Source organism: Anas acuta, chromosome 7, assembly GCF_963932015.1.
Source record: "Anas acuta chromosome 7, bAnaAcu1.1, whole genome shotgun sequence".
Lineage (NCBI taxonomy): Eukaryota > Metazoa > Chordata > Aves > Anseriformes > Anatidae > Anas > Anas acuta.
In genome coordinates, this window is record NC_088985.1 from 30,317,747 (window position 1) to 30,332,933 (window position 15,187).

Below are 15,187 nucleotides of genomic sequence, written 5' to 3' on the forward strand. Positions count from 1 at the left end.
CAGTACGTTCTCTGCAACAAAATGAAAGAATTGTGGCAACGGATTCGGCTTTGAGCCAGTGGATTAATGGAGCTACACAACAAAGCAATGGTAGGGAGGAAGCTTAGCATATGTTCTAAATATATACATATAAATTAAGAAAAGATTGTCCTATTCTGACATAACCGCCATGCAGAAATAGTACATGTGCTGCTATCATATGATATGAATGTACTGCCGATGCACACTCATGTACAAGTTAAGTAAATAAGTGGAGAACTCTAAGAATTATTGTAAGTTATTTTTCACAAAATTATCTGAATGAAAAGGGAAAAATTCCTTTGATTGAATAGGGAACCTAGTGATTCATGTTCTGGCATTTCTATTTTTTCTCAGTTCCTTGTCCATCAATTTCTTTTAACTTGTGAATGTTCCATATGTATTATATATGCAAGCTGACCTTATTTTTTTGTTATTTCTTTCTTACATTCAAGATGATTTGAGATCAAGATCTTTTTACTTCGAACATTTTATTCTTGCAATTTAGTGTTTGCCTTGAGCGCTAATGGCTTAACTTAAAGCTTGCAATACTTGCTCCCCGATCAGCCTGTTAGAAATATGTGGGTTTGATTTCACTGAGAGTCTTTATTTTGAATGTCACTAGTTCATGGTAGCTGGAAGCATTAAATTTTTTTGGTTACTTTTATATATTTTTAAATTCCTGGAATTTTAACGCTCTCTTACTATATTCTTGGATCAAAGCGATATTGTATCCTTTGAAAGTCTATTCAACAATATAATAATAGTTATTTGAATATTATTATTCAGTATTACTTTAATAACTTATAATGAATGCTTCTATACTTACACTAAGTATAATACAACTGTGTAAAGAGTTTGTTGTATTTGTTTCATGAATATTCTTTCATTGGAAGCCCTGCTATGGGACTGAAAACTGGTTGAGAGGATGGGACAAAGACACTATTACATAGGAGCAAAATCTTTGCTTCCTGTAGCAGTGAGCTTATAGTCAGTATTCAAGATGCTCACTGAGGCAGCTGAGCCTGAATGCATTACTGGTGGGGCAGTGCACAAGGCAAGGATAGTATCACAACTGATTTCAAATGCCTGTATGCCCATCTCACCCCCCACTTTTTTTTTTATGCATGCATTTGTTTGTACTCACTGTCTCTCTTTCTCTCCTCCTCTGCCTGATGTGGCTGAGGTTCATAGTTTGTTCTATGGTCTTGGCAGTCAAATCTGATTGCTTGTTTTATTCAGTGGCACATGGGTTTTCATTTTTCCATGTTGATTAGGCATAAGCTTTGTTTCTTAAGATGCGAGGGGGGCATTGTGTTGTTTCCTAGTGTGAGCGCTATTTCTAATACATCATGAAGAAATACAGTGCTCGTAATACCTGTGTTGCTTTGCATTATTTGCATAATGTTGCATTGGTAATGGGGAGCAACGCTGTGCTGGGCTTAGATAATGTCTTGAAACTGTGGAAGCACCTACTTGCTTCTGGGTATTTCTATTGCCATTGTAACATCATGGGGATAAATGTAACCCTTGGCATCAATATGGTTAACCAGAGCTAATGCTTGCAGATACATGCATATGTGCATAAATTAGGAATTCAGTGTAAAGTGTGCTGAGATGCATGATTTGCATAAGGTTGTTATGTGCTGGAGAGTTCTGAAGGCTGCTCTCATCAGCGATGCTTTTATTATAAATAGTGAAAATTGTGTTTGAATTAACAAACTTGATCTATATTACGCTTCTGTTGAATCTTGAGGAAAATGTGGCTGTTATAAGTAAGAGCAAACAATATGCAAAAATGGAGAAGAAATCTATGGAAAAGATCTGTATGTGGTAACAGGGACTGGGGCAGCACAATTAATGTAGAAGACTGAGTAGCTGAAATAATTGTGGGGATTGCTAATATAACCCCTATGGAGAGCAGAGTCTTTAGCTTCCCCCAAGACAGTGTACAAACTTCACGATTTTAGTCATTAAGACAAGTATTTGTAAACTGTTGCAGGGCTGGACAATCAAGACAGAGCCTAGTATGTAGCAATTAATGTAAATTAGGAGGTAGGAGCTATAGAGACAGGGTAAAGCGAAAGACATGCGAAGAAATCTATAGTAAGGTTGTCACTGATTTTAAATGCAAAGCTTTTTTTTTTTTTATTTAACGAATACTAAATATATTTGTTATAAATGAATTCATAATCTTAAAAACAATGAATATATTTACTGTTTTCATTGTATTATATATTTTTTCCATCTATGAATGTTTCCATCTATAAACTTTCTCAGTGTATGTGTGAAGTTTTATGCATGTTTATATAAGTTACTTTGTTCTTCTATTTTGCAGGACTATTTTGAAAGAGAGTGGTTTTGCAAGGTATCTTCATTCAGCTGTCTTAATCAATGGAGCTATGCTCATTTTTGGTGGGAATACTCATAATGATACTTCCCTGAGTAATGGTGCAAAGTGCTTTTCTGCTGACTTCCTTGCATATGACATAGGTATGTATATGTACTCTATTTTTTGGTCATTTGAATTTTAAACAACAAAATGTTGTTTTCTCAAGTCCAGCTAGCATGCTTTGTTAATGTCTCAATCACAAACACCTCGAAGTTATTTAAAAATTATACTGTAAAATTAAAGCCAGACTTTTTTTTTTTTTTTGTTTCATAGCAGTTTTAAGGTTTTGATTTGTGGGACAAAGCACGCTAGCTAAAATTAAGCACATCAAAAAAATTGTTCTCTTATGAATAACAGATATTACTAAATAAATTGTGAAAATTAATACATTTCACTGTTTTTGAAATGTGTTGAATGAACAGTCTAGCGCTTATAACTACCAAGCATTGGTTTATTTTTCATACCTAACACCGACATAGTCCTAATGAAGGACAATGATGGAACTTTAAGAACATGTTTTCACCCAGGTAACGTTTGAGAAGTTCCTTAAAAGGTTTGGAATTGAGGAGAGTTTATAAAACATTGCTTAGTGCTTATATTGGAGTGCTGCGATTGAAAATGAGGGATAGAGAAGCCAAAGTAGGCAGTGGTCCGAAAGGTGAGGCAGTTACCAGGTTGTGGTGGTCAGGAGACTAGGAAAGCTGGATCTGCCACAAGCTGAAGAGCAGTTTGGAAACATAAGAAGTCCATGCAACAAAGAAGCATGTGGAATGAGAACAAAGCAAAACAGGATCAAGAGAAACGGCCTCTTAGGATAGCAATTGTGGTAGGCAGCTGGTTGTAGCTGAATGGAGACAGGTTGGGGCTGATAGCAGAGCTTCAGGGATCTTTCTGAATATCTTCCTCTGACAAGTTGCTCTCACCTGCTTCCATCCTCATGCATATTAATTAAGCTTCCTACCTTCAAGACTGAAAAAGCATTATTTGATCAGGATGACTGGCTTGATAAATGTCTGTTTCAGTTGGAACAATACCTCACCCACAATCTTGAATGAGCAGTCTTGCTGAGTGGGAGGAGAGTTATGGGGGCAACTCCCCAGTACAGACTAATGGGATAACTACATTAAGTGAATCAGGGTAATGATAGAATTATAGGATGCTTTTGTATTGCTATGTTAAGGCTGAGCTTTGTTTCCATGGACAGCAGTGCAATGAAAGTGGTTAAGTTACTTGTGATTTCTTAGTTTTATGAGATGCAAGAAGTTCAGTTTTCTGAACTACCAAACTACTAGTATGCAGTACAAATGTTAGAATACAGGCTTCATTTCCAGTGTCTGAAGGTTCAAAAGTTGAAGTAAAATAATTTCACCCAGGGAACTGAAAATTGGGAAATGTTAGAGCAGTTTGGGAAATACTTGCGTGTGGTCCTGTTGAGAATAACATGTGGGTAGATATGGCATCTTCTGGCAATTGTTTATTGCCTGGCTATAGTTGTAACAAAGGATAAGACATGGTCCTTTTTATAGGAGTAGTTGATGCCTCTTTATTGGTTTGTGTATCTGTAAGCCATTTTGCATGTGTACATAAGAAAATAATTGGTAAATTTATCACATGGAACATATGTGCTACTTCCTGATGGTTCACTAAGCAAGTGCATAAAGTCTCAGTACAGCTCTTTTTTTTTTTTTTTAACTGTATCCCTGTATTGCATATTCCATGGTTTCTTGTAGGTATCTGATGGCGTTTACATCTTGTTTTATTTTTTTAATGAAACTGGGTTCCCCCTCATTTTAAAGGATAATATTACTTATTAAGTAATATACATTAATTTATTCAAAGTGGACTTGAGAGTATGAGTCTGGGGATCTGAATTGGTGTGTGTCTTGGACTTTGGTACAGCAGGGCATTTTCATTCTACTCTATGAACATGTAGTACACTCTTCTTAAGGATCAACAATATATCTGTTTTTCTACTTGATTACAATATTGAATATGGTATTTTTGTTTTCTTACAAGTCTCATTTTCCATGCATTATCAAGCTGGTGAAGTACAAAAGAAACAGATGTAGTAATTACTCTTCAAAAAAAAAATATAAATCCATAAAGAATGAGTTGATACAAGCTTAATCTTCTGTATTATTCATTTGGGCAAATTAAATACACAGACTCATGGTACACGTTAGATACAGACATACTTTTTCAGAAAATAGTGAATATTTATTTTACTAAGAATTAGATAAATATAGAATGTGTATATTTCAGAATTTTATATGTATCATGAGCTTTTGAACAATGTTTAGAAGACAAAATATGCTATGTTATCAGTATCACGTTTTCTAGATACCTTGCAAATGATGGAGTGTTGTGCTGCATCTTGTAAAAAATGGGTGCTGTCTGGAAACCAGCTGAATCCTAGAGATAGAGCCTATACTATTTATGTTCAAGTTGGGCTATAGAATACTTTTGATTATATCTCTTATTATATGTGACATAGTTTTATGGATAGTTTGCTTCAGCTTTTTATTATCCATGAAAATGCTTACTGTTTTTCATATTAATGTGAAATAACTATTTGGAGACATTCATCTCAGTTAAGTTTAGCTGCCTAAAAGGCTCATTTCTAATAACAATTGGTAATCTAGACTCCTGCTGAAGTCAATGCAGGGAGATAAGCATCTCCAGAGAACAATTTGTTTCACCAAGCTTAGGACAGAATGATTTTTTCCATCTCCTCTGGAGCCAGCCATTGTTCTCTAGGTACTGAACTTAGTTTACGTACATAAGCTTTAGACAGCTAAACTTACATGTCATGAGCCAAGAAAGAGCTGAATTCAGTAATTTTAAATGCTTAATTCATCTGAATATATTTGTTAATGCTAAAGACTCAGACATTTAGAGATGCTATAAAAATCTAAAATGCTAAAAAAAAAAAAAAAAATCAAGCTGTCCTTATTTTCATAACGTTACTTCATGTATTTACTTAAATAACAGCAAGAAGACTGTATGATGAGAAGTCTGCAGCATAAAATGGGCTTTAGAAACATGGCCTTTGGTATGCTTTTGTTTTCTTCTCATGTCTTAACTCTGGGTTTGCCACCAAGTTGCTTTGGCAGCTCCATAAAGATCCTGAAATGGTTATCCTCATATTGGTGAGCTTTTTCTCCTGACTCTGCTGTTATTGCCTGCATAATGCTGAAAGAGGAACCATTTAATTGGGGACAGGGTTGTAACAGGGCTGTCCTGGAGTCTCTCGTTGACCTGCTCTTTTAGCTGATGTTTTTTTACAGCTTTTCTTTATCTGCTGTTCACTGGAGTTACCAGTGTTAGTTACCAGTTACCAGTTCAATACATAAAAAGGAGCTGGAAGCTGAAGGGCATCAACTTGCAAGATTCTGCTTATTACGGATGTAACTTTTGGTGTTGAAACTAGGATGTTAATTCAATTCTTCCATTACAGCATTTTGACGTATACTTGCAGCAATTTTCTTTCTTAAAAAAGCAACGTTATTAGGTATATATGGTATGCAATATCTGTGAAAATCTGTGCTCTGTGACAACTCTTTGGAAGTCAGGGAGTTATATACACGAAGGAATTTGTGTGTTGTCATACATAATAATTACAACTAAGATGAGATGTGTGTCTGAAAATCAGCCTGAACAGTTGCTATTAATAGGTGTTTATCTTTTCAAAATAATTTGGTTTCCTTGTTCTTCTGTCTTTGTTGTGTAGTTGAGAAACTATGTTAGGAGCTATACCCCCATACAAACCACTTTGTGAAGACATCTTATCCTTCATGACCAAGGACTACTTGGTGCAAGTTAGGAAAATTTGAGGACATGCTTTTGCATGCATTTGCATAAATTTGAGTAAAAATAGCATATTTGGATCAGCTACTAAATGGGTTCCAATGTAATCTAAATGAGTTGAAAATGATTATGGATTCTTCTTGCTGTTAGCAGTCTCCTGTTACTCTAGTAATCACAGAAGTACCTCCAAGAGAAAGTAACAGAGCTCTCTGGTATTGTCCCAAGAAATACCTGAAGATACACTGTGAATATTGGGTGATGTTCCATCTTCTGGGCTATACCAACCAGTTTTGGGCCAAGAATTGTGTCTGGTTTGCAGAAAGAATCCTACTTTGCTCTGTTCTCTGTAATGGGCTCGGCCTGAGGAGAGAGGTGCTTTATTTCTTCACTTTCATTCTGAGTCTGTGAATCTGGTGTGAAGACTTAAAGAGCCCATCGTGTGTTTGACTTGCTTGTGTTGCCCTGTAATTGATGTTACAGTGTTGATGAATGTATTAAATAAATCTGATATCTTTGTGATTATTAGCATTACTGGAGATACTGTGTCTGAATGTACTTCAATTTCTCAAAATTAATGTAGTAGTTGAAATAACATTTTCCCTCAAAGATGTGGAACACGGGGCAATTGGCCAAAATTACTCCTATAAGCAATATGTAAATGATGGGGATGGGTATTTGGAAAGATGCGACTGTGTGGGTTTCAATAGTCTGAAGGAGAGCTCAATTTTCAGCCGGGGAAGCTGTTTGAAAGACTTTTTAAGACTCTTTTTTTAAAACTCTTTAAAATAATAATAATAAAAAAACCTGTATGTGAAACATGTACATATCCATACACACTGACATGTGTGTGTGTGTTTATTGAAGAACTTGTTTTCAGCTCAACTGCAGATGAAAAATTCCAAAGCTGTACTGTACTTTTAGGTTAAATTTTTGACGGATTAGTTTGGGATTAACAAGAATTCCCCCCCACCCCCCGTAAATCCATGGATCTAGGAGCTGTCCTCACCATCTCATTCTCCCAAGCTTAAATCTTCTGTGTTTCTATTCTTACAAAGCTTAGGAAGTCATTTAGACTATATTTTATGAGGTTTTAGTTGCAAAGTTTGCAGATTTTTTTATTGATTAATTGTACATATAGAACCAAAATTTTAAACTGATGCTAACCACTGAGATTCATATTAATTAAAGAAAAAAAAAAAAAAAGCTTTGAAAAGTAAGGATATTGATTTTAGTTCCTGGCCAAACTGCAATATTAATAAAGATACTTCTAAATGCCTAAGACACTTGTAGTTTCAGTGTATGAAGTATTTGGTCTCTTTTTTGTTTCATGTATGCCAATTAGTATCATATCTGGATTCTGTAAGAATTTGGGCAGAATGACAGAATTTCAAAACAAAACAAAAAAAAAATCCCAATCCCAAATCACTGGAATGTGGCAGTTGCCTACATCCCCTCTCCTAGTGGTAGCTCTATTGCATGATTGCTTGTGTCTAGGGGAGAGGGCAGTGAGTGAATGCATTTAAGACAATGTACTCTGCAAGGCTTCTAGGTCTTACTGCATTCTGGTTTTCTGCTGATAGTTATTGAATAAATAACATGAATTCAATAGTTTATGAAAGACAGTGTTGTTTCTAAAATGTAAAGCTTCTTCCTTTTACCTGTTGGAAAAAAAATATTCAGAATTGATTGATTTTAATGTCACCTGAAATCAAACATCGCTTTTATTTTTGTAATAAAATGAATTATTTATTCATATCTTGCTTGTAAAATAAATTGCTTTTAACTCTTGTCTTGGTCATCCACAAAACTAGTAAACTTAAATTACTGTTAATTTTTTTTTCTCCTCCATGCAAAAATATATGTTTGGACTTTTGTCCCTTCTTCCAAAATTACAAACAGATTATCAATAAGCTACTACAACAAAAGTGTAAAACAGTGTCTGTCATAGATTGTTTTATGTGTTCCTGAGTATTGAAGTCATAAATGTAGTTCTGGTGCAGTCTATAGCAGCAGTTACCTCTGTCTCACTGCACAATTAGAAAAGCAAAACCATAATAATATAATGTGCTAATTTCTGCCTTTAATAGTGGAACTCTTTTTTTTTTTTTTTTTTATTTTGTTAATATTGCTTTGGAGTTACTCTTATACATGTAGACCACACTCTGTTGTGCGTGTTAGATCTATAGTTAAAATTCAGTTCACACTGTTTCAAACATGTTTGCCTGTCTGGTTTGCTGAGAGTAAGGAGTTTATTATCTGAATAAAATATATATATATATATATATATATATGTATGTTGTTCAGTGTGAATGAATTGGATAATTAGTGTTTCCCCCTCCCCCGAAAAAAAAACAGACAGAAATACAGTGCCTTTAAGTGCCTTTACTTTCTAAAGCTAACATTTCTGCTTTTACCAGAGTTTTTCCTGACCTTCCTACCAAAGTTAGTATAACTGTAATGAGAGAAAAAATTGACAAAAATTGTCAGCAAGAAAAAATTATTTGATGATAGAAGATGGATGCACTGCCAACACATGCGATAATCTTGCTTCATTATGCTTCTTCATTCCCCCAAACCTGGATGCTTAAATGTTTCTAAACAGATAAGCACCATTTACCTCTCTGTCTGTTCCTTTGTTTGTGTTTCTAAATAGATTTGTTAGTTAAACAGCAGGTTAAATGAGTGGTTACCAAATGTTATCCTGACGTGACCCTTGAAATCTGAACACAAAGAAAAAATGTCCTTCTCCCATAGATATATGTTCTGTATGGGTAGTGATCCTTTATGAAGTTGTTTGAGTACTTTATAGCATTGATAAGACCAATTTCCTGGCTACTGCTGTATTTCAGCTCTTCTGTCATTCAAAAATGATGCTCAATTGCAAGAAGAGGAAGGAATTCTTGCTTCTGTGTACCACTAGGCTGCTGAAGTCATTGAATTCACATGGCCAATGAATTCTACTTTGAAGATGAGTCCTGTATTTTCTGGGGAATAATGTCGTAATGTCCCTGAGGCTAATAGTGGATACGATACAGCAGCATGAATTTGATTAATCTGATGAAATAATTTTATTTTCGTAATTATTAAGTTCTTTGGCTTTGGAAAGAAACAAACAATATTTTGCAGATTCCTTTGTTTTCTTGCTATGAGAAAATATTTCTGTTCTTAATTTGGTAATAAATACCCAATGGAGTTATCTAGGAAAAAAAAAAAAAAAGAAAACTTTTTCATTAAAGTTGGAAATAGAAAATAATTAAAATAATACTAGATAGATTTTGGGAGTCAAAGTTTAGCCCACAATTTTCATTTAACATAATGTATTTTCAAAGAGTTGCAAAAAATTAAAAATGTGGGTAGTGATATTATTTAATGTGGGTAGAATATTTGACAAATATTTGCACAGAGAAAGTTGTTGGCAAGGATCTTAGATGTCCTATTCACTTAGTTTGATATTATCAAGAGGTCAAGATGCATTCTATATTGTTTCCCATATAAGAAATAGGTTTTCATGTAATGCTTAGTGGTGGCACAACATAAGTCTACTAAACTGGTTCTTAGCAATACACGAACACCCAATCTGACATGGGATTCTACATGTCATAAAACTGTACTGCTGAGTTGCACAGGATCGAGCAGAGTTAATGGACTAGCATTTCAAATTATTTAAATACATTAAAATTGCGAAACTATTTGGTAAAGCAAACGTATAGCGTGCAGTTTCATAAACCTTTTACTACATTTGGAGCTACAGGTAGTGTTATCCCTAAACCTGCCTGCCAGTTCAGAAATATGGGTATAATTCTGGGAATAAAGTATGTAACACTATCCCTTTTTCAGAGACTGCCCCAGCTGCTAGGCTAGAGCAATGCCTATTTCTGACAGTATTCTTTATTCTTTTTTTTTTTTTTTTTCTTTTCTTTCCTGTTCATTGGAACAGCATTAACTTGGAGTAGTGATGAGTTACCTAGCTTGAAGGGTTAGAGCAGTTTCTTTGGAGATGGAAAGCTGTAGGTTTAAATCCCATTGGGTAGGAAATGAACCTGTTTTTCCTGAATCTTGGGTCATTACTCTAACTGCTATAAAATTATATAAAATAAGTCTTTTTTTCTTTTATCATATTTTGGAGGTATGAGTCCTTTCAGTTCTTTAAAAGAAACAGTGTGAGCATCTCGTCAGATTCCAGCTCTGAGTGGGCATGGTGCTGCTGCTCAGTCTTGATTGCAGCACTGGGTAGGGGAGGAACATGAAGATGAGATGCAAATCACCTTTTCTTCTGTTCAGTGCCTGCATTTTCTTCCCCGAGTTCCTATAGTGTTTTCTGCAAAGGGAATATTTTGGTTCTTTTTTCTTCTCTATTGCTTACAAAATTTTGTAGTTTTGGGAGTGAGCTGTCAGGTTTTCCAGGGTTATTCTCATAGACTTTTTGCTCATTAAAAATAATTTAGTAAAAGGTGTCCATAGTACATCTAAGAAATCAGATGATGAAAAAGGTGAGTAGTCACCTCTAAAAACAGCTTGTAGATGTGCTGTTTTCAGATTTCTGTAAATCAGAATTTGAATTGTGGACAGTTAGGTGCTGAACTTGTACAGCTTTCAAAAGCACGTTCATAACTTAATTCAGGCATGAAATATATAGGTGATTGGAAAAAGTGTAGGTGTTGAGGCCTGTCACTTTGGAGAGTGCACCCTGCAGCGTGCTCTCCAGGGCAAAATTCATCTGAGGTTTTTTTCTCTGCCAGCATCAGCTGGGTTGCCTCAAATTTGGTGCATGTCTCTGGTGTTTTATCTTTTATCGCATATGCAATTTGGATGAGTGGTGAATCCAGTCTCAGAGCCATTTCTGTATCATCTTGCAAACATTTAATCTACACTAGGGAGGAGTACACATCTTTTTCCTTTACATGTAGAATTTGTTCTTGAAGTTGAAGCTTTACCAACAGGAAGGAAAGTCTTTGTATTCCTCCTTGTACTTTTCACTGACTACAAATTCTGCTCACCAGTATGGAATAAAAACTATCGTTCCTTTGTCTACTTAATAGCTGTTACTCTTAAAAGCAGTATACGTTTCCATGTACCATATGTTATACTTGGTAACACCCAGACAAAATGGTAAATAGAATTTATCTCCCACTCACTACCTGCATAGTACTGTAAGAGTACATGATATTTTGCAGAGGAAGGTTATTTTATTCTTTATTCCTTAGAACTTACCATCCTTATTAGATTTAATATAACAAAAACTACACAGAGAAGGCTACATTATTGATAAATAATGTTAAAAATCGCACTGTGTTTGCTATTTGTCACTTTCTTCGTGGCACTGTACAGTAAGTCTGGAGATATAGATACTTTGAAATCTTCAGAAGTTTGAAGATAACTTCAGAATGGATGAATTCTGTTTGATTTTATACCGAAAATAAAAACAAAAACAAACAAACAAAAACAACAACAAAACACCAGTTGGTTAACTATCTGTATTTCACATCAACCAATCTGTACAGAGAAATTCTGATTAGGAATTTAAAGCTCAACAAATGGATTTCTCTTGTACAGTGCTCTGTTCAGTCTTCAGTAGTTACTGAGAAGGCTAGGAGGAGATAAGAGAGAAGGCTATTTGTAACATGCTTACCTCCCCTTTTCCTCTTGTGCTCTGTTGAAAAGACCTGCCAGTTTGACAAATACCATCAGTAAGCTAGGAGTTATTATATCTCCAGCCCTCAAGGATTTCTTATCTGAAAACCAGCCTTTATTATGGTTTTATGGTTTTCTTTCAGTGTTAAATCCATCTTTTTTCTTAAATAACTTTCTAAGTGCAAGAAGCATTCTATATTTGTGTGTGTTTGTAAACATATGAAAAAAATGATGTGCAGTGCTTTTCCTAGATCTGATGAAAATTTAGTGTTTTTTTAAATGTTTCCTTTACCATCATTGACATACAAGCTCAAACATACTGCTTCTGTTAACATGCAATGAATTATAGCAGCAAGAACTTGGTTTTACAATATATCAAAGATTATGCTGATCATATATAACGTTAAAAATGTTTGCTTTTATAAAATGAAAATACATTCCCAAAATAGAAATTGAATACGCAATTGTTGATCGTTTTTATTTTACAGTAAATAATATTGCTCTTAGTATCAACTTTTTTTTACGTAATTCAAACACCATAGAGGTATCAAATGGCAATGTTATGCTGAGATACGAAGAATATACAGCTTTTATATTTGATGTTTTTCCCATCTTCATCTGAACCTTATTATCATAGAAAGTTAATTGGTGCCTTTAATACCCCTAGTACTTTGACCTCTTCTGTGCAAATGGCTCAAAAACATCTCTGTCATATATGTACTTACACTGTTATATTTCAGTAGAGCAAATCAAAAGGAAGTTACGAGAGCTGAAGTGTGTTACCATATCGTCATATTATAATATCAGCAGTGACAGAAGGTAGAAGTTGAGAAAGGAGAGGGATTCTGGCAGTTGTGGCAGCTATCAGTCCTATAAGATAGTGAACAAAAACTTTCTACACTTTGTTTTTCTTCAAACTATTAAATTCAGAGTCTACCATCTCCTGTTGAAATTATTGCTGTTTGGACCATCTGTATTACTCTGGTAATGATGCGCTTTTAGTTTCTGTTTCCAATTTATAGAAAGATGTAATTGATTTATCTATTGCCGCCACAGTCTCACTCTGGCTTTTATGGGCTCAGGCTGTGATTCCGTGGAAGCTGAAGTCAATTGAGCTGCTTATTACTGCAGTTTTGCCCGTAGCTATGCTCTCCTGCCTCTTCTCATGTGCCAAATTCACCAACCTGCTTCAGCATGGTATTGTAACAGGAAGCTAAACAGACAAAGAGCAGAATGATTTTCTGCTTTAGAAGTGCCAGAACAGCAGCTCCAGCAAGAGGTGAACTGTTCTGACGGAGGCAATGAGAATGCGATCAGTCTAGCCAGAGTGACCTAGGCTCTGTATAACACTGACCTTACTTATAATTTGTCTCTCTTAGATTTTCTAATATCTGTTGTTGTTTCAAGCTGAGGATGAAGAAGAAGAGGTGTTAAGATTTCTTTTTAATTAGTATTATTTTAACCTTAAGCAGACTTCCTTGAACTATGTGGTCTCTGATATTCCTTTATTTTTCAATTGGATTTGTATCTTGTGTAAATTATTCCATTCTAAACAAACAAAAAATAAATATTGATGAGTGTACAGCATAACTTATTTAGACACGGTTGTCATTAGAATCATATAGATTAAGTAATTTGGAAATACTAAGTAAAAATCAACCTGTGTGATAATTGCATTAACAGTCTTGAAAGCCTGAGGTTTCCTGAAGTGCTCCACACAATCTTACTGTATTCCCTGGGAGTTTTTCTGTCTGTTGGTCTCTGTAGAGCATGTCTGTGTCTTGGAGTAGAAAACAGCAGCTTAGTGTTTACCTAATGAAAAAATGGGGGGGGGGGAGGAACGACAGAAAAGAAAAACAAGTCCATCTGATTTTGTAGAAAGCTTAGTTATAAATATTAAAACAAAGCAGAAGCTAATATTATGAATGATATGAATGATTTTAAATATATCAGAATCAAAAATTGTACTTCAGAGTTGGTGAGACTGATAAGTAATAAAAGTATGTAAGAACTTTGGAAGAAGATAGCCTCCTTTCCCTCATCAGTGCAGGTAAACTCAGCTACATAGGGATTAAAGTTAGTTGATACTTAAAATATGGGAGAATGTCTGATAAAATCAATTTTGCATGTTTTTCTGAAAATGTTGATGTTATTTTGTATAATACCATATGCTTTCATTTCATTTTTCAGCTTGTGACGAATGGAAGATTTTACCAAAACCTAATTTGCACCGAGATGTCAACAGATTTGGTCACACTGCTGTTGTCAGTAATGGGTAAATGAAGCATATTTTAAATTTTCCTGACCATCATTGGGAATGAAAAACTGTCCACAATTATCTCCATGTGAAGTATGGCTCAATGACATATAACTAGTATAATTTATTAACATGAAAAATAGTGCTTAGCAGTGGCTTTACGTGTCTTAAGTAATCAGTAGCGCTAATCAGCAATTCAACATGTTATGGAACCTGTTCAGTGGCATTTTATACCAACTTTGTAGTGTACTGAGGTATTCCCCAATATTATGAAGTACAGTGAATTTGAAATTCAGTACCAGCTATGACTGTCACTTATGTGTAATGGGAGAAATATTTTTCTCTTTTGAGCATATTATGAGTCCTTGTTCTTCTATAATCATAAAGTCAAAAACATGTAACTGAAATTTACTTACTGGGGGAAAAGCCAGAATTTGAAGATGCTGATAGTAATCGTCATCAACCACTTGCAGGAAAAGGAGAAGTCTGCCACTATCAGACTATATAAAGTTTATTGTTTATACTCCATAAAATATAGCATACTTTCATGTCATTTGCTATGAGTAGAATTGCTTAATAAATCATCGCATAGAAACAGGAGATGGATCGGAGTTTGCTGGATTTAGTGCCTGAGCTCTCTGCTTCCCCCACTCCAACCTACAAAGATGAATTGTAGGACAAATGTCTCTTTTGCGATGGCAAAGCTGTTGCTTTTTTTTTTTTTTTTTTTTTTTAAATTTTCACTGGTTGCCAAATGACTTAATGGCTGACAATTGCAATACTACAGATGACCATCCCAAAATGTGTACTATGGATCATTCTATGTTATTCAGCGTCCTTTTAAGCTTAGTATTTAGATATATATTTAAGGCAATCTACCAATCTACAGATCGTCTACACAGGAATAATGTCTAGGTCAAAAATAACAGTCATAAAAAATAATTCAAATCAGAGTTTAACAGACTTTAACAAAAGTAATAGCAGTAATTTGCAATTCTGTGCATAGTGCTTGAAGTTGATCAGCAGATTACTTCATTAAGAGAAAATTGGAATGAGAAATTTTAGCAAGTGGTAGTTTTTCA

The 15,187-nt window shown here is 34.7% G+C and overlaps 1 protein-coding gene across 17 annotated transcripts in view; it reads left to right on the top strand.

Annotated features, from left to right (window-relative positions):
* The window catches only part of ATRNL1 (attractin like 1), a 487,687-nt gene that overhangs the window by 81,186 nt on the left and 391,314 nt on the right, over positions 1–15,187 (top strand). For all 17 annotated transcript variants that reach the window (XM_068688793.1, XM_068688795.1, XM_068688794.1 and 14 more), the window contains exons 10-11: positions 2,357–2,511; positions 14,039–14,123. In XM_068688793.1, coding sequence (XP_068544894.1) covers positions 2,357–2,511; positions 14,039–14,123 — 240 coding nt within the window. The remainder of the gene's footprint in view (positions 1–2,356; positions 2,512–14,038; positions 14,124–15,187) is intronic.